The 19,182-nt window shown below is 46.5% G+C and overlaps 1 protein-coding gene across 1 annotated transcript in view; it reads left to right on the forward strand.

Annotated features, from left to right (window-relative positions):
- Window positions 1-18,037, forward strand: part of FOXO4 (forkhead box O4) — a 102,858-nt gene extending 84,821 nt beyond the window's left edge. The window contains exons 2-3 of the mRNA XM_078640204.1: window positions 6,861-8,095; window positions 16,427-18,037. Coding sequence (XP_078496330.1) covers window positions 6,861-8,075 — 1,215 coding nt within the window. The 3' untranslated portion in view covers window positions 8,076-8,095; window positions 16,427-18,037. The remainder of the gene's footprint in view (window positions 1-6,860; window positions 8,096-16,426) is intronic.
- The last annotated feature ends 1,145 nt before the right edge of the window (window positions 18,038-19,182 follow it).

Here is a 19,182-nt window from a genome sequence, read left to right on the forward strand (position 1 = left end):
GGGGGGGGAGAGGGGGAGAAGTGTATGGAAGTCACCACTACCGTCACCAGTGTAGCGCTACTGTAATGGACAACGCGCTTCTAGGTTTACTCTTCCTTTCTACCCCCACCCTTCCGCTCCACCCGGTCTCCTCCCCACGTTAGCCCAAGGCGTCCCCCGTACCTTGTGGAGCCACGACCCTTCTCCTGGGCCGTGGCGGGCGATGGCGCGTTGCCAGCTAGGGTCTGGCTGCCCTTTTTGCCGGTCGTCCGTTCTTCCCTCCAGCGACAAGGCTTACTCGCCAGCAATCGGATCTTTCTCCTCAGTCGGCGACGTGTTCTGGTTCCACGGGAATACCTCAAAGGTTGCCACCAGCGTCTCCTCCTCGCAGACGGGTCCCAGCGAATGCCGCTCTTCCTCCGCGTCTTCCTTTTTCAGCGCGCCTACGCCATGTGACCCTGTCACATGACCGGCCCAGGAAGAGGAGTTAAAGGGCCCGTACTCCCCAGGGACATTCTGTGAAAAGAGAAGGGGAGAACAGTGAGGGGAAAAGTGCCCCGAGTGTGTCTCTAGAGTCCGTGTCCTCCGTGTCCTCACAGTCTGAAATTTTTTCCCCGAGAGAAAAACTAAGCAGTAATAGAAAAAGAGGCTCTAGCCATCAAACGGGCTGTTGAATCCCTGCGATACTACCTGGACGGACGGGAGTTCACTCTCTATGCAGACCGTGTCCCACTGGAGTGGCTCTCCCGAAACAAAGGACTTAACGATCAAATTCTAAGGTGGTTCCTGCCCTTACAACCCTGTAGATTCACTACTCATCAAAGGAAAGGAACAAACGAATGCTGATTACAAGAAAAGGGTCCAGGGGATACCTGGAGAGATGAATAAGAAAGGCATCACGGACCAAGGAATGCAGGGGATAGCAAGGGTTAACCCGTTGCTTCCGACCTCTCCCCTGCAGGAAGAAAGAGGTGGCTCCACGGAGGAAGACCAATCGGAGACACAGGAAGGTGAAGAAAAGGCGGATACGGAAGACGCTAGGGCGCACGAGAAAGAAGCAGGAAGGTGTAGCCAGGAGAAGCAGCAGGACGCTGAAGCAAAGGAGACGACGGAGACGCCGGGGAAACGGGACGGCAAAGACAGCGAGAACTAGGAGAGGAGTGGTGCGAGGATTGGTGGCTCCCACCTTCCCCAGGAGGTGTGAGAAAGCCGCCGCAACTCGGGAGAGTTGCGGCCATGACGGTGAGTGAACCGGGTCGGATGTGGGTACCAAGTTGGAAGGTTAGGGCATCTTGAGGGAGTGGATAGGGTGGAACGAGCACAGTAAAGGTGCGAGGACGAAACAAAAGTAGGGCGGTTGTAATGCACCGGAGTAAGCCACTTGTATTTCTTCCGTGGGGGGGGGGTCCTTTTTATTTTTCCATCTTTCTTCAAGTTTAACAGCTTATTGGGCTGATATTCATCTCTGGTGGTTCTCTCTCTCCATAACCTCGGAGTGACTCGATTTGATTTTCCTACACCGCGTGGGGTCGCGTAGTTTAAAAGCCAGCCTCCAAGTGTTCTGGGGTCTGGGCAAAATCTAAAAGATATGTTAGCCCTTGAATGGTGACAACATTCTTCAGCAAAGACAGAGTGAAGGTCAAGAACGCCCGCCGTCTTGAATATCTATCTGCAGCTAGGTAGAATGTACGGCAAGTCCAGGAAAATAGGACAAGGAATCCCGGGGCATTTTTTTCCTTACAGGTTTTAGTTGTTTGTTGGATTTTTCCTTAAGTACTTGGCCCCAGTAATGGTCATCAACCCCTCTCTGACACATCATGGTGTGGTGACGGATACTTTCCCATTTCCTGATCAATATCTTTGTCGAGCTCAAGAGTCTCACTGTCCTTTCTTTCCTTTTTAGGTCTCGCCTGTCGATGCGCATGCGCATCGAGCAAGCGAGACTATAGGGGCTCATCTACTCTTTATCTAACTTGCAAGGAATCGTGGCGATTCCTTGCAGTGCCCGTGACTTTTAAGCTCAATGCGCATGTGCATTGAGCTTAAAAGCGCGTGCACAGCCGCCCGCATTCCTCCGACACCTTTGAGGTGAAGCTTAGCTTCACTTCAAAGGCCCGGCTTCTTCACACCCACATGCCGCTCTGCCCCGCTCCGCCCCCTCCCCTGAGTCATCCTGCCTGCCCCTTCCCGCCGTGTCGCATTTCTCCTCCCCCCTCCCCTCTCCCCTCTCTTCCCTCCGTCTTGTTTTCTTTGATGCTGGTATTTCCATATCTGGCAGCTTCCTGCCCTCACCCCACGCACGCTGTTTATTTATTTATATTTAATATGCAGGAGATCTCAGTTTATTTAATTTATAATTAATGATGCCGCCCACGCTGAGGCTCGAACCCTGTTCTCCTTCTCCAAAGTCGGCATCGTTATATGTTGAGCCACCTCTTCGCACCGTTTGTTTGTGCTGACTTTCTTGCTCTGCCGCTGCTGGCAGCGGCATTGCGCTTGGAGGGAACATGTAATTGACCCGTCTCGCTTCTTTTCATTTGAATTTTTTTTACATTGTCTCCTTCCTTCCGCCCCTCGCAGTTTGTTTTCCTTGCACCGTCCCTTCTTACAGTCCCTTTAACCATTTTGGTGTTGCTCAGCCCCAACTAGCATGTTATTGTCAAGCCTCCAAATATGCAGCACAAACACGACGTACAAAGAGATTAACGTGTTGCCTGGAGCACATTTCGGGAATAACATTAAATGAAAGCCCAAACCCGCTTTACCGCAACTTGCTTTCACTTGTTGTCTTTGTTTCCAGTGCTATTTTAGAGCTTTGTGCAAACTACACTCTCGTTATTTTGCTGGTAATAACTTTGAGGGAATAGCGTATTTTTGTTTTTTAAATAGCATGCACGAAAACAGTATAATTTCAATTTGCACCACTTATTTCCCATGTTTGTGTCAATGTAAAAATCGACCCTGCACACCCAGCACCAGGGCCGTGTGCCTCAATGATGCAGTACACGCACCAGTAACTGAAATATGACGAAAGACTGAAAGGAGTAGCTACAAGCTGTGCTCTAGTTCTGCTCTCCAAAAAATCAGCAAAGAAACAAGCAATTAAGAACATTTCATTGAAGAAACCATTGAGCAGGAAACAGAAGGAAATCCTACAGAAAGAATCCTAGAGAAAGAAGCTTGAGGTATGTAAACACTTTTATTATGCAAAGGACGTCAATTTCAGGATGCTCAGATGCTCTCATTGGAGTGAAGCGATGGCTTACGTTGAATGAAGAAGCAGCTCTGAACAGCACTTCAAGAACAGCTGTAGTTTACCACAAGGCACAGAGGCTCTGGCAAGCTTGCATAATGTGGCGGTAGTCCACATCTCGTCATCTAGTGCCCCTCCCTCTGACCACATTATAACACGTTTGTGCCGAGTTGGCTCTATGGTTTATGCAGGAATGAAAAGAAACAAGTAAAATGCATCAGAGATGAGAAAATAAAAAACAGCGAATCTTTCGTACTAAAAAGATGTATGTGAAATAGTTACGAATCTGTTAAAATATGAGCGACAATCCTCAAGTCATCCACAACTTACACTGGTGCTGTTCACTGAAGGGTTCACACTCTGCTTATTCAATTGTTGGCCTCTTGCTGAGATGGTGAATAAAAAGCTATTTAGTGTTCATTTGTATTAGAGCATGAATTACAAGATCAGCGAGTAGTAGTGAGACCACCCAACAATTCTCCATCAGTTGGCAAGTAAGGGGCCATTCTAAAATGGCAACACCCAGATCCTGGACTGCCTAACTCTCGGCCCACCCATAGTATAGTCTGGTAAAGATGATGCTCACGAGTGCCTGTGCAGCAACAAAAAATATCAAAAATGCATAATCTCGCCGGCGCTGAACTATGGATCGATAATTATTTGTCAAATACATTTTTAAAACATAAATGTTCCTCTAAGGCACATGGCAGATGCTATCTGTAGCCTTGAAAGTCCATAGGCCCTGAGAAGTGAAAGGTGATTGGTGAGGGCAAGTTGTGCTAAGACATACTCCTAAGCTTGTGTGCTCACCCTCACCCTCAAACCTTCACCCTCAACCCCTCACTCACCCTCACTCTCACTCACCCTCACTCAGCCTCAACTACTCTCACTCACCCTCAACCCCTCACCCTAACTCACCCTCACCCTCACTCACCCTCAACACCTCACTCACCCTCACCCTCACTCACCCTCACCCTCACTCACCCTCAACACCTCACCCTCAACCTCAACCCCTCACCCTCACTCACCCTCACTCTCACTCACCCTCAACCCCTCACCCTCACTCACCCTCAACCCCTCACCCTCACTCACCCTCAACCCCTCACCCTCACTCACCCTCAACCCCTCACCCTCACTCACCCTCACCCACTCTCACCCTCACCCTCACTCATCCTCAACCCCTCACCCTCACACAGTGCAATAGGTCTCAGACCATTTCAGTTAGAGCTTTAAGAAATGTTTATGGCTTTTTTTATTTGTAATTCTTTAGCATTGGCTACAGGAAACAAAAATGCTAAACATTTACAAAAAAAACCCATAAACAATTCTAAAAGCACTAACTCTAATGGTGCGAGACCTATTGCATTTCCAATGCTTGTTCCTTTGAGCTACCTGGGAGACGGACAGCAGAAGGGGGATTCAGGAACCAGGAATACCGGGACCTCGGTACAGAAAAAACAGGAGAACCACTGGTCCGGACATCTACTCAAGGAAAACTCCTTATTTCCTCTCAAGTTTTCAAATAAAACGGAAAAATTGATTAACACATCAAGCCTCCTAGCTTCTATTTCCTCCCATCCCTCCCACACCAAATTGAATCCAAAAGTTCTCAGTTAACCTAGGAACAGGATAGCTTCAATTTTGCCAGTTCACCAAGGAAAATTTATTTCCGAAGGATCAAGTCAATTTCAAAATCAACGCATGTAGAACAAGTATGACTTGCGCTTCAAAGTCTCAGTGGTGGTGCACAACACTACAGCTGCAGTGCTGACTCAGCCAGAGTAACGGTGTTGAGAAGCAAGGTTCTGACTATTCGGTTTCCTTCTGTCCGGCCTCTCTTTGGGCCACCAGGGCACCTCTTCTGCGTTGCTCCTGGACTCATCCAAAATAGCCAGCTCTTACCAGAACCTTTTAATGTGCTCTGCTCTCGGTTACTCTACTTGTGCTGCCAGATTTGTGAACCAGATTTGAACCCTGGTGCCTTTGCATCAATTTCTAGGTAAGTCTTGATGAGACAATGGTAGGGATAAGGGCTTTCGAAAAGTGCTGCTGGTCATGCTAATAATCGAAATCCAGCCTAGATGGCTTTGCATGATCTCTTTCAGGACAAATAGGGGTGCTACCTTTTAAAGAGAAGTACTTGGTATATAGTTCTAACTCCAACGGGAAGAGAGGATAAGTGCCAAGTGTACTTCCAGCACCCCCACTGGCAACCTGTTTTGCAAGGAAAATATTTACCCTGGTTGTATTGACAAACTGCTGAGATCTTAGCCACGGTAGGAACTGGGGTAGGTCTCACTCTGGAGATTCTCCCTCTGCAGCCTCTTTTGCAGCTTCATCGGCCTCCTGGTTCGGTTACCCTCAAACCTTCTGGTGGCCCAATATTTTGTCTTTGTTCCACAATGGAGTACATTTGACTTTGCTTTCTCCTGATTCTCTGTGAATTTGTTTGTGGATTTAGCTTTCTAATAACAAATCTAAACTCCGAGTGTAGAATGCTACTCATGTTTGTGTTCCTATTTGGTGGCATATTCAAGATCTACAGCCACCACCACCAATTCAACATATTGAGAATATTGATGTACTGTCTGGAGATTATCACCTTCATCGACCTGACAAGCACTCCCTTGTAATGTGCACTCTAGTCTGTGCAGCATGCCACTCTGTATCTGGAGACTTAGTCATGTATTTTGTTCTGTGACACTACATGTGTACCACAAACTACTTGACAATGTATTGTTTTTTGAGATGAAGATGTACATTATTTGCTTTTACCCAACCTTTACCCTTTTTCTTTTTTTAATTCATGAGGGCCAATCGGCATCCCCAGCAATAAAATGTTGCAGAAACCATGATGAAGCAAACATTGACCAAGCCAATAGGGTGGTGGTCCACTCCTGACCTGTTGGCTTTGGCAGAGCTAGTTTTTTTCCCAGCACCGCTTAGTAGTGCATGTGTTTTCTTGATCTCTCCCCTTGTTCTCTATTGTGCGTGTCTCCTTCACATCCCTGCACCTGCACTTTCTATGTTACTTTACCCATAGTACGTCACAAGACCCCGTTCCATCGTAATTGGTGACTCTAGTATAAACTTGGCTCCACTTGTCTCCATCCATTGCCTATTGTTACGCTTTGTATATTGGGCCCTGAACATTACTGTATCCCTATTTTTGCTGTGAGACATCCGTTGGCATATCTACTAGGTTAAATTTCACCTTAACGTTGCTACTCTGATGTCTAGTAAAAATTATGTTCCTCTCACTCACTTGGGCAAACGTACATTTTTCTCAAATATGACATTCCTTGTTTCAAGACACTTCTAAGTTGGAATTCTTAGGACCGGACCATTATCCCACCAGAGTCAATTGTTGGTGGTTAATACCTGTTTGCAAAAATGAGTTTGGGCACTCATTTAACAGTGTGGTTGCTTTAGTGTTTGAATTGTAGACTTTTGTTGTTTCACGTTCTCTGCCTGGCTGTGAGGGAGTTCATACAGAATTGTCAGGTGTCCTTTAGGGGTTGAAATAGGAATGGCCAAAGCAGATTACATTGATACAGGATTTAAATTGAAAGTGTTGCATCATGTGACTATTTTCCTATGTCTTATTTTGTTTTTTCTTTTTGTTTAGAACTCGATCCGACACAACCTATCTCTTCATAGCAAGTTCATTAAAGTCCACAACGAGGCAACGGGGAAGAGTTCCTGGTGGATGCTGAACCCAGATGGTGGCAAAAGTGGAAAGGCTCCCCGGAGACGGGCTGCTTCTATGGACAACAACAGCAAGTTGCAAAAGGCAAGGAGCAAGGTGTCAAGGAAGAAGGCCACCATGCCAGCTTCTCCGGATGGAACGGCTGACAGCCCAGGCTCTCAATTCCCGAAGTGGCCCGGCAGCCCTTCTTCTAGGAGTAACGATGACTCCGATGTGTGGACAAGCTTCCGGCCTCGGACAAGCTCTAATGCGAGCACCATCAGCTCCAGGCTGTCTCCCATCATGAATGATCAGGATGACCTGGCTGATGAGCACCTTCATCCGTCTCTGGTGTTCTCAAGCACCTCTACTAATGTCCCTCCGACAGTAACTGAAGAGCTGGAGCTCATTGATGGTTTAAATCTCATGTCACCCAGCTCCTCGATTCTCCCAGCCCAGCAATCCCTGAACAGCGGTCTGATGCCAAGGAGCGCAAGCTTCTCTTTGCGACAGCAAGGCTCCACCGGCCATGCTTCGTCATTTGGTAACTCTTTGTTTAACCCTATAGATATCTCTCTGCAGCGTTCTGCTGGTCACTACTCTGGCTCTCAGACACTGGAAGCCCTCTTGACGTCAGATTCGCCCCCTCCCAGTGATGTCATGATGACACAAGTAGATCCCCTCTTGACAGGGAACCGTCTCAGCAGCCACAACCTCATTTTGTTAGGCGGATTTACCCCTGAAAATAAACAGCTCCACATGGGGAGCATGCAAGGGCAACAGCAGACCTCCTTGGGTGTCCTTTCTCTGCCAACCACCCTTACACTGTTGGTGTCACCGCAGAACACAGCAAGCTTGTCTGTTTCGAAGGGTCTGGTTCAGGGTTCTGCCAGCCCTGCAGGCACCTTGGGTACCCTGCCCCCTGTGTCGTCTGCAGGCACGATGGCCTTTAGCAACGTGAGAGAAGACAAGCTGCCCACAGACCTGGACTTTGATATGTTCCTAGAGAATTTGGAGTGCGACGTAGACGATATTATCAATAGTGACCTCATGGACGGAGATGGGATTGAGGGACTAGACTTTGAGTCGACGCTGCACAGCATGAACTATCCCAGCACTTCACAAGCCTCTACTCACAGCTGGGTCCCCAGCTAAGGCTCGGGTGAACGTGAAAGGTAAGAGTGAGAGTTATCTGCGCCTCAGGTTAGGAGTGTGACATTGATGATCTTTTACTAGTGGCCTGGGTTTGCTTTTGTTCAGCTGTTGAAATCTACAGCTACGTAGGAGGGCCTTTTTGTGTGGAAATCACAAGATTCACCTTGAAGAAGAATTGTAGAATAGTAGACCATAGACCAAGTAGGGGATGCGGTTAGTGTCTAACCTAGACTCGTGGGAGTTGAGCAACAGTGTTCTTCTCATTGTTAGGGTTCTCTCTGTCTTTATTTGATTTTATTTTTAGTGTAAGATGGAAAATGAAATGCTAAGTTGTTTTATCTCTTTTCATTATTTGCGCATTCAAGTGAACGAACCTCCCTATTCACTGATCCACCAGAGTGAATTACCTCTCAATCTGAGAAACTACAGAAGTGGAGCCAACTCACTAACCTCACTAACGAGACTGCCACTAAATATGAAACGGGCTGGCCCATCACCAGAACAGCTCCAGCGGTCATGCATACAAGCTGTGCTAACCTGGGCCACTTTGAAACAACTGTCCAAAGCATGTGCAGGTCTCGCCTAGCCCGAGTCTTGGAATAGGATTGGCTTGGGAAATTACATTCCCTCTCTATTTACTTTTGACCATGTGACCTGCACTGTTACCAGAAGTATGTGTTGTACCCATTTTTGCTAAATCTTTTGTACAAAAGAGAGTAAAGCAGCTTTCTTTCATCTCCAGAGATTTCCTGCCAAAAAATCCTTCCCATGTGGATTTCCAGGCATAAAAAAGTGGCACCAAAAAATATGCATATCAAAACCACTCTTTTTTTGAGTTACCCTTTTGATGGTTTAAAATCTGTTTATTAAAAACGTGTGAAAGTTATCCCTTGCCTTGTCACAGCAGCCTTAGGCGCCTGGGTAGTTTGGAAAAGATAACTTAATGCTTGGGCTGGAAGACCGCTCAAATCTTCAGAGGAGTAAGGGAACATAACTCAGGAGGTATAGGACTGATGATTTGTTTAATGTATGACCACGACCATTTTTGATTCTGTGCTTCACACTGGTAATTTTCCAGCTTCAAAGCACTCCTAGTTTCAGTAGACAAGGTAACTAAGCTACTCTGCCCCCATTGATCAATAGGAGCATGACTCTCCGGCCCCCTCCTGCACCTTCTGGTTGTAACCAGGTCAAAATGTACGGAGCCTTTATGTGGTCACAAAGGGTCCAACGTGCAGAATCGGACCGTTTGCAACCGCAAAAAGGCCTTTTCTTATGTGCAAAACTAATTTATTATTGCGTTCTTGTATAGCGCCTAGCTACCCTTAGGGTTTTCCAGCTCTTTGAGGACAGGTGAGACAGCTTAGAAGTGAGACCTAAAATAACCAGGTTTTTGATTGCTTGCAGAAAGTGGTTAGGGAGGTGCAGCATCTCAGACCCCCAGGAAGAGTATTCCGTAACTTGGGCCCAGAAAAGAGAGAGAGTGACCACCCATCTGGGTGGAACTGTAAAGAGGGATCGATTCCTCAAGTGCAAAGTTCGAAGCGAGGTCCCGAGCGCGAGTTGAGTTTATATGTGTAACAGAATGCCTTAAAATAAATAGCTTGTCCACTTTGAGCCAGTGAAGGTCACGGAATGTTTAGGAAGCCAGACCAGAAGCCTGGTGTCAAGAATTCTGGACCATTTAGAGGCCTCTGAACACAGCCTTACCTAAGTACAGGAAGTTGTCTTAATCTAACCTACATAGTATCATAGCTTGGATGACCGTTCTTTGGGCCAAGAAAAGAAGTATCCACAAGATCTTTTTGAGCCATTTCATAATGGCAAAAAATAGAAGAAGCTACTTTAGCTGCCCCTGGCTTCATGGACAGGGTGGAGTCAAGCCAGAAGCAAAGATTCTTCACCTTGTTGGTTGGTTGGTTCAGAAAGTGCTCCCAGTGTGGCAGGCCAGTGTTGTGGCCGCTCAAGCTGGGGATTCTTACCCAATATCATAACCTCAGTCCTGCTCCATTTCATTTTAGGGAGTTGGTATTCATCCAAGTTGGAGACAAGGCAGAGGCAGAAGTTGAGGTCTTCCAAGAGAACTTCCTGTTCGGATGACAGAGAGAAAACTATGTGGATGTTGTCCATGTAGGAGAGTAGGGCAAGGCCACAGCTTTCAACTAGGTCTACCAAAGGGCAGACGTGAATGTTAAAGAGCATGGGTTGAGAGCAGAACCCTACGAAATTCTAAAGGGGAGCGAGTGAGGGCTAGACAGTACATTCATCGAGAGAACCTGAAAAGTGCGATCTGCCATGAAGGTGAGCCAGGCAAGTGCTGTGCCTTGAAGCCCAGTTGTACCAGTCTTTCTGCAAGAATGTCATGAGACTGTGTCAAAAGCCGCCCTCAGGTCTTTTTTGCGATTCACTTACATGTTACCAAACGGCAATTTATGTTTGTCACCAAAAACCGATTCTGTATCTAGCAAATTTGTGTTTATGATGTCCCTTGCAACTCATACATGGTGGTAAGCCATTTGCACATATGAATGTTTACAATAGCATTTTTTGAGAGTAGAGAGTCGTCTCGTGTACCACTAGCTACTCTTAAAAAAATTAACCGTACACTTCTCATTTGTGTTTTTTTTCACCACCAAAGTCATTCCGTTTTCCTTTAAGGAAAACTGGTTCCATATATATATATATATTTTTTTAAGCGCTGTTTTTAAAAGGCCACCATCCCTGTGATTGCTGCGAATCCTAGTGGTTCTCAATTTGCAGCCTACCTCATTGATATTCTTTATTTTTTTTTTTTTTTTTTTTTGGTTAAAGACTTTTATTGAGCAATCAGATAAGAATTACAGAGATGGGCCTACAACCACACAGGCTGGCCGCTAATAGCAACGCACAACATAAGAAGCAAACGATCACTTCCGTGGCCAGGCACAAATCATATATCAATTATTGCTCAAAGCATAGGACAGGACATAACAGTTTTCTGTATGGAACATAAAAACAACGAACTCTAAACAAGGCGAATGCACATTAATCAAGTCAGCCCAGAAGGCGGAGGGGAAAGCCACTAATCAGGAAGACAAAAGCAAATCAATGGTACTCGGCAAGGCCGGGGGGGGGGGGGGGACAGCGGGGAGGACAGGAAAATCCTAAAACAGCATGAAAAATTTCGGGAACGTCAGCCTAGGGAGATAGGGTAACATCGGGAGTGTCAACCAAGGGGGGGGTACAAATATCTCCACGATATGCATTCCACTGACCCCAAATCTTCGTCCACGCCCTGGGTCTGCCCCTAGCCACATAGACGGTCTTCTCTCGGAACATGGACCAGTCCATGTTATCCTCCCACACCGAGACGTCGGGAGGTCTGGATGCGCCCCAGAGTTGCGCAATGTCCCGCTTCGCGACCATGTATCCCAAGGTCGCCCATCTGGTCTGGGCCACAGAATAGTCGGTGGGTTCCCACACGTTCAACAGGCATCGTCGGGCCTCAGGCCGCAGGGTAATACCAGTCACAACAGTCATCACCGCAAGCACATCAATCCAGTAGGCTGCTACCACCGGGCACTCCCAAAGAATATGCAGAAATGTAGCACTCATCCCACAACCACGCTTGCATAAGCCATCTGGGGAAAAACCCATTACAACCAAACGCGGACCAGTTACATACACCCGGTGGAGGATCTTAAGTTGAACCAAACGAAGACGGGCGGGGATGGCGACCTCTTTCGGAGAAGAGAGTGCCGACTGCCAATCCTCGTCATCCAAGTCCAATTCGTCACCGACCCAAACCTCCCTAAGTCGGACCAATAAGTCAGCGCGATTATTAATCAGTTTCTTGTAAATAAGGGAGATAGTGCTATCGGGCAGGTGTCCATCCAGTATGCGATCCTCAAGGGGGGAGGACTCGGGCAGGGTCACATCAGGAGTCAGAACTGAGGCCAGGGCATGCCGGACCTGCAGATACCGAAAAAACTCTCTATCACTCAAGTCATATTCTGCCTTAAGGGCCTGGAAAGACTTCACTCTACCCTTTACACAGACATCACCCACTTTACATATCCCAATCATATCCCAGCGGTCAAAGCCCTTAGTAGACCAGAGACACCCCAAACGTTCAGAAGCATAAAGCGGAGTCGCCATTGTCAGTCGATTCTCCCATCCCAAACTCACATTCGCGGCGTGCCACACATTGACTGCGATCATTGATATTCTTGAGGTAGGTCGAATTGTGACCCACTAGGTTTCGGAAATTTCCAAACTTCCCTATTAGTACATAGGTCGGTGCACAAATTACCACACTGTAGGAAATTGTCCCTTTTTGCATGACTTGGTGTGCACTGGGTCCCTGCTAATCAGGTCTCCAGGCCCTGTGTTCTTTCCCAAAACTGTACCTTTGTACCCACAAGTGGCACCTCTCTGGCCTCAGGTAAGCCCCTTGTAAAAGGTACCACGGGACCAAGGGCACTGCTACCAGAGAAGGCCTCTTAGGGCTGCAGCACCTATTATGCCACCCCTATAGGCCCTGTACATTTACACCCACACACTGCCATTGCTGGCTGTGTGTTTTGGTGCAGAGAAAAGTGAAGTCGACATGGCACTCATCCCCGTGTGCCATGCCTGAAATCCACTGTCTGGGGCCCAGGTAAGTGACCCTTCTAGAAGGGTGTACTAGCCTCCAGGTAAGGGCATAGTCTCATGAGTCCTGTACCCCATATTATGATTATTTATTATTTTTTATTTATGCGTTTTTATATAGCGCGGACTTTACCCGAAGGTGTCAGAGCGCTTCACAATAGGAACAGAACTGATACATGAGAGCATTACAAGTGAACAAATTACAAAAGCAAACATTACATTACATGAGGCAAAAGTGACAATCGTGAGCAAACAAAATACAAGAGGTAGCAAACAGTGCATTATAGGAGGAAAAAGTGACATGCGTGCAGGTTACAAAAGCGTACAAAGTACAAGTAGAGGTATAATACTGCAAGTCCATTCTTAGACATTGTCAGTGTAGTAAAGCCTTAAAGAGTATATGGTCTTGTCGTTGGTCATTACGAACTCCACAGCTCCATAATGGCTTTACTAAAACCTAGGAAGTTTGGTAGCAAACTTCTTAGCACATTAACCCCACACTGATGCTAGTGTGGGATTTAATATAAAATGCACTCAGAGGGTACCTTAGAGATGCCCCTTGAAAAGCGACTGCCCTGGTGTGGTTCCTGAATGGCTGCCTGCCATTTTCCACCACCAGACCGGCTTCTGGACCCCTGGGTAGAGAGCCTCCTCTCTGGGTGCCGAGAGAAAGCTCATCCTGCGCAGAGGTGTCATGCCTCCTCTCCCCCAGGGTGGGTTGGGTCCATGAAATAGGAAGCTTCAAAGGCCTGCTGCCTTTGTCCGCGGTCACTGCCTTTTGCTTCCCCAGCAACTGGCTCCCACTGGTTCTTACCCCCGCTTTGGGCAGGAGAGTCGATGGTAAACCGAGCTAGTAGGTGAGGTGTGCTCACATTTGCCAGGCCCATCCCTGAGGAGCGGACGCAACCAGTCAGGCGAGTCTTTTGCCCCCCTCCCACTGGAGGGTGGCATAATAGAGGGTGTACTCACACCAAGGAAGGGACCTATTGGTCCCAACTTACACAGCGCTGTAACACCCATACATTTAGTATTATGGGGCAACCCTGAACCTTGCCTCCTCAGATTCAAGGAAGAAAGAAGGACTGAAGAGCCATGCTGACCCAGGAAGAAGAGGGCACCTACTGCTTTGGCCCCAACCCTTCCAGCCTTTCCTGACTCCGACCTGCCTACAGCGAAGAAACCGGCATTGCCTGCAGCCGCCCAGAGGACCTGCCCTGCACTCACCTTACAGACTCTGTCTCCTGTGAACACCAGATTTGCTCGACAAAGACTCCAAGACCAAGAACCGGAACCAGGCGGCTCTGCGGTTCTGCACCTGATGCCAATGGCCTGAGTTTGAGTGGCCCAACACCACGAGGAGGTCTCCCCAGTGATCAAGACCTGGCATCTTGTGATCCCTGACCTCCCTCAAGCTTCAGGACTGTGCCTGCAGTCTCAACCTGAAGGGTAGTCCACCCCCCCAACCCCTGACCAGAGCTGGTAAGACACCCCTGCACTTGAGGCCCCACGGCCTTGGGTGGCCCATCCAACATCCCCAAAGAACCCTATTTTAACTATCCAGCCGCTGGTCGCCTTTAGGGTGTCTTCCTACCCAAGCCTGCAGCCTCTTCGCCAAATCAAAAGTCTCCATTGGCATCAACCGGGTCCCTGACATCTCCTTGGCACTCTGCACCCGGCTGCCCCTGTGCCGCTGGTGGTGCAGCTCCTGTGCTGATTGTTGGCCCCTTCAGTGCAGATCTTTAATACCAGGAGTTTTGCTCCCACTCTTGAGTGGCCTGCTCTTAAGCATCCCCTGACCACAGGCCCTCTTAGCCCCATTGGCTAAGGTTGGGCCCCTGCACTCTGTACCCGACCGCCCCAGTGCCTCTGTTGGTGAGATTTGAGTGCCTTGGGGAACCTTGGTCCTAACCCCCAAAACTGTCACTTGTAAGTCGCTTACTTACCTGTGAAACCGATTACCATTTTTCTCACATAAGAACCCATGTCACGAGTTTTTGTTCCTAAAACGTCCTCTATCAAGTTGAACTTTTGTATGGAAAGTTAGGCAAGAAAGGTCTTTCTTACCTTGTATTGTGAGATCCTCTGTGTGATATCTAGGCATGCCACCCCGAATCTAAAAGTAATCCAAAGGTATTCCAAAAGAAATTTGTGTAATTTAAACTGCCTTTTGAACCAGTAGAAACCTGTATCGATTGTAGATCAATTCCCAGTTGCACTTCTTGGAATTTTCGAAGATTGAAAGTACAGTTTACCTATCTGTACCAAGTCCTGCTTGGCTCTAAAAATAAAACATAAGTATATCTTCTTTTTTTATGCTTACATGATTGGTCTGGATTCAGTCTCTGAGTGTGTGCCATCAGTCTTGATTGAGTGAATAAAATTAATGCCTGGAAAAGCCTAATTACTCTCCAACACTACCACAAAGAGAGCTGTTGGTACTTAACTCATTTAGTCTCTGCTATACCTCTGGGGACTCCCGGGACTCTGTACACACTATACCCTACTTTGGTATAGTATATACAGAGCCAGCCTCCTACACACATTGGTCCCAAATACTGATTGCAAAGTGCAGCCAGTATTTTGCAACCGTATATGTGGACCCCAGTCCTACAAATTGGCTCACACTCTTCCTTGTCCGCAGAGCTCGCACCTGAGCATTATCCCTTTATTCTTCTCAAGTTGCCAGAGGACGACATTGAAGCTGCTCAGAACACTAATTTGTTATTAAATTGTGAAGCTATATAGAAGTTTTAAAATACACTATTGCCACTATATTGGTGGGCTATTTCCTGCAGTTTAGAAACGTATGCTACGTCAGCATAGGAAGCATTACGCAACGTAGATGTTTCTAGAGCTCAGAAGTTCTACTTGCAGAGAATGCTTTAGAGCATGCATTTTAAATATACGGTCCTCTTCCACTAGTGCATTAAGTGTCTAAATCCACTATTGGCAGGTGGGAAAGTCGTTTGCATTTCAAAGGTTAGGACATTAGTCGTTTAGGTGTTTTAGCAGATTCAGAACAAAGGCAGTATCACTGGCTTTGAAAAGCTATGAGTTTTTGTGGATCTTGTTGATAAAGCCTTGACCGGTATGTGCTATGTATCCCTCACAGCATTAGGGCCCCAAAATATTGGGACAAAGTATTTAGCAGGGTATGGGGAATGTATCTAAAAGGTGATCCATGTACTCTGGTCCTTGCTCTCCCTCTTTCCAAACATCCACCCTCTTACGTGCTGTGCCGGAATATTGCGTATCCGAGAACGCATGTAAGTTGGTCGCACACCGCTTTGGGATGATGCTCTCGTGAGCGAAGGCTCAACATTTTTAAAGTGCTGTCATTTTTAAAGCTGGTAAAAAAAGCCCGCTATCTTATATAGTCTGTTCTTCATAATTACTTGCTGCCTCATTGCCTCAGCCTCAGCGCACCCCCTTTCTAGTGAGTGCCCAGGTTGTGGCTAATAGCTCTTTCTTCAGGTTAAGTTGTTGGTGTTTAATAGTCACTCTTTACTGTTGCAGGCAGCAGCACGTTTGTTTGTACTGCTTTCCTTAACTGAAAAGAATGTTTCAGTCGCCAGGGTAATCTACTTTTGGCTTTGCTCCCTGGAGTAGTGCTTGTTTAGTGACCTCCCACCTTCTCACCAAGAGCTAGAAAGGACTAGAGATGTTGAACAATTGATGCCTTGTGTTAATGATTTCTCTTATGTTTTTTTTATCCAAAGATTTCATCAGACCATCCCTGGATCAACTATTTCATCTTCGCTTCTCAGACACGAAGTAAAGTCCTTGGAGAACTAGACGGCATCTGTGGCAGTGACCAGGCAATTGTGCCCACTCTCAGGAGGCTTTCACCCAGTTGGAACATCCTTCAGCTTAGCAACTAGGATATTCGTTCCAGATATGGCGTGGGTCTTCCGCCTGTGGCCACCTAACAGATGAGATTAAAGCTTGAGATGGCTCTCAGAACGCACCTTGATTCATGGACCGCTCACCATTGCGGTGTACGGATGGCTACTGACTCCAAGAGCGCCTGCTCAGCGGAGCTTGCTTTTCTTCTGCACAGAAGAGCACCAGCCATCTTCTTTGCCCAATGCACTTAGGTGGGGACCGGGCACCACCATAAACCAGCCTTTGCCCTCCTAGGTTTCCACGCCTGCTCTCATGTCCTAGAGGAAGGAGGGTCGTTGGATCAGAGCTGAAAGATTCATTTGTAATGTGTACAATAATATATGTGGACAATTTCTGATCAATCTGCAGAGACGGTGGGCTCATGTATTCTGTGTTATAAGCAGACATTGGACAGACAGCAGTACTTCCTGAAATCCTCCTCTTACTACCGACTGTCAGGAAAACATGCTAGCTTGCCATCATTTGCCCTTTCAAATGCCTCCTGCTGTGTGATTGCCAGGGACTGTTATTTCTTTGCAGGCTCAGAGCCATAACTGCAATACATTTCATTTCTTCACAGGATACCGGAAGCCTTTCACGGGGTCGCATTTTGGTTGTGGCCGAGTCATTCAAAAGTAAGCCGAGGCGCATCCTCGTAGGCACAAACGACTACACCAGGGACAGCCAGTTTTGATCCAGGATTGGTGACTTGGGCTGTTTTTAGAGGGCCTTTCCCACCACTCTTGTGTGGAGTTGAAGGCCTTTTTATTGTTTTTTACAGTCTCCCTTTTTAATCAAAGGTACTGAGGGGTAGGCATGCCTGCCACAGCTGCCTTGTGTCGGTGCGGTGTTTGTAACTGATTATAGTACCAGGTTTATAAAATGTGGTGGGGGAGGGGGATCTGTGAGTTTGGCTTTCATCCCTCCCTCCCGCGTAACCTGTTGATTTGTATTTTTTAAAGATCTAGTTTGATCATTACCTTGTAATCTACCAGTAAAAGTAGCTGCAAATAACAAGAAAGCTTTTTTATAAACTTTTAAAGATATAGATCACCTATTTTAATTATGAGCATTATTAGGCAAAAATGTAAGAGAAAGAAAACAATTTTCTACTAAAATTTTGTAATTTTGTGTAGAATACTTTTTGTAACTTTGATAATGAGGTGAACACTACAGAAAAGTTTCAGGCATAACCGATGGGTTACAGACAATGGAGGAGTCTTGGAAAATAAGCTACGGATAGATGCAATTCAGTTGATAGTCAGACTGTAAGAACGCTTGTTGGCTAGCGCTTTTGTAGGATCATCAAAACCTGTATCTGGCTTCTTCCATCTTTCCTTTTTTATTTTTACTTGCACCCTTGTACATTATTGCCTGTGTTTCCTAATGGTTTTGTGACGTGATGTTCCTTCCTCAGAAATCATAAAAAAATAACTGTATTGCCACCCCTCTTGCATCCTTTGTCTTTACTTTTCTGTACAGCAAGGACACCAGTGTCATAGGGTTAGCTGCAGATGGTTCTAGTGATGCACTTGGACCATCACTAAGGCGCACGTTTCTCCCTGATCGTGTGGCAGGCTGGAGTTCATTTTGAAAGCCCCGTCATCCGATTTGTAATGAAGGGTAAGAGACCAAGCTTAAGAATTTCTTGACAGTGTCGCTCCTAATGGAGTTTAGAATTTATGTGCACAAAACAGTAGTTCTATCCTGACCAGGATAGGTGAGCAGGAAGCTTAGCAGAAGGTGTTTATTTCCTACTAGGCAAAACCCATTGCTAAGCACTTCTCCTATTTCCCCCTGACCAGTATGATAACTGACAAACAACCAAGCCTCTCTGGCCCTTAAGGAGCTGTGCCCTTGTAACTGTACTAGCGTAGCTGCTGTTTTCAGTTTTTCAGGATACCCATCGCCATATTGCTAAATCTCTACACCTTTCCTAGATTACAAACTATTCACCTCTACCATTGGACCAGAGGGCATTTCAAGTCACAACCCAACACTTTTAAGACCTTTAGAATTAATGGTACAGTGCATATGAAATCAATTTTAATTCTATTCATCAGGGGAGTGAATAGCACTTTGAAAGAGATACGTTACAGTGAGTAAATTGCTAGTATTAAGTCATTGCCATGTATGGCACAGTAAAGAAATTCAATCTTAATACAGAACCTTTCTAATCTTGTCCAGTAGTCCTGCAATCCAGCTAATGGATTTTTCAAGTTAGCAAGAGGCTGCAGCCTACAGATTTGTGAATTTAAAAGCGTTCTTACTTAGCTTTCTACCATGCATTGTGGAGAGCCCACACGTTTGGTGTTTAGAAATGGCTACTACATCCCACCGTTATTCTGTGGTGACTTTGGCTTCTGCTGTAGTTTTCCCATGTAGAACATCACAGCTTGGTAGGCAGATTGGTTTCTGCTTCCAGGAACTTTCTTTTTATATAGGTTCTTGTGTTGTAAGAGAAAAGTGTTACTAGGTTTTAATCGAGTCACAGACTGCATCATCCCACCAATTAGTTAATGAGCTTCAAAAACCATATATGCATAACCTGTTGTTTGTACCATGCATGTTTAATACGTATGCTCTGCAT

Source organism: Lissotriton helveticus, chromosome 4_2, assembly GCF_964261635.1.
Source record: "Lissotriton helveticus chromosome 4_2, aLisHel1.1, whole genome shotgun sequence".
In the NCBI taxonomy this organism is placed as follows: domain Eukaryota; kingdom Metazoa; phylum Chordata; class Amphibia; order Caudata; family Salamandridae; genus Lissotriton; species Lissotriton helveticus.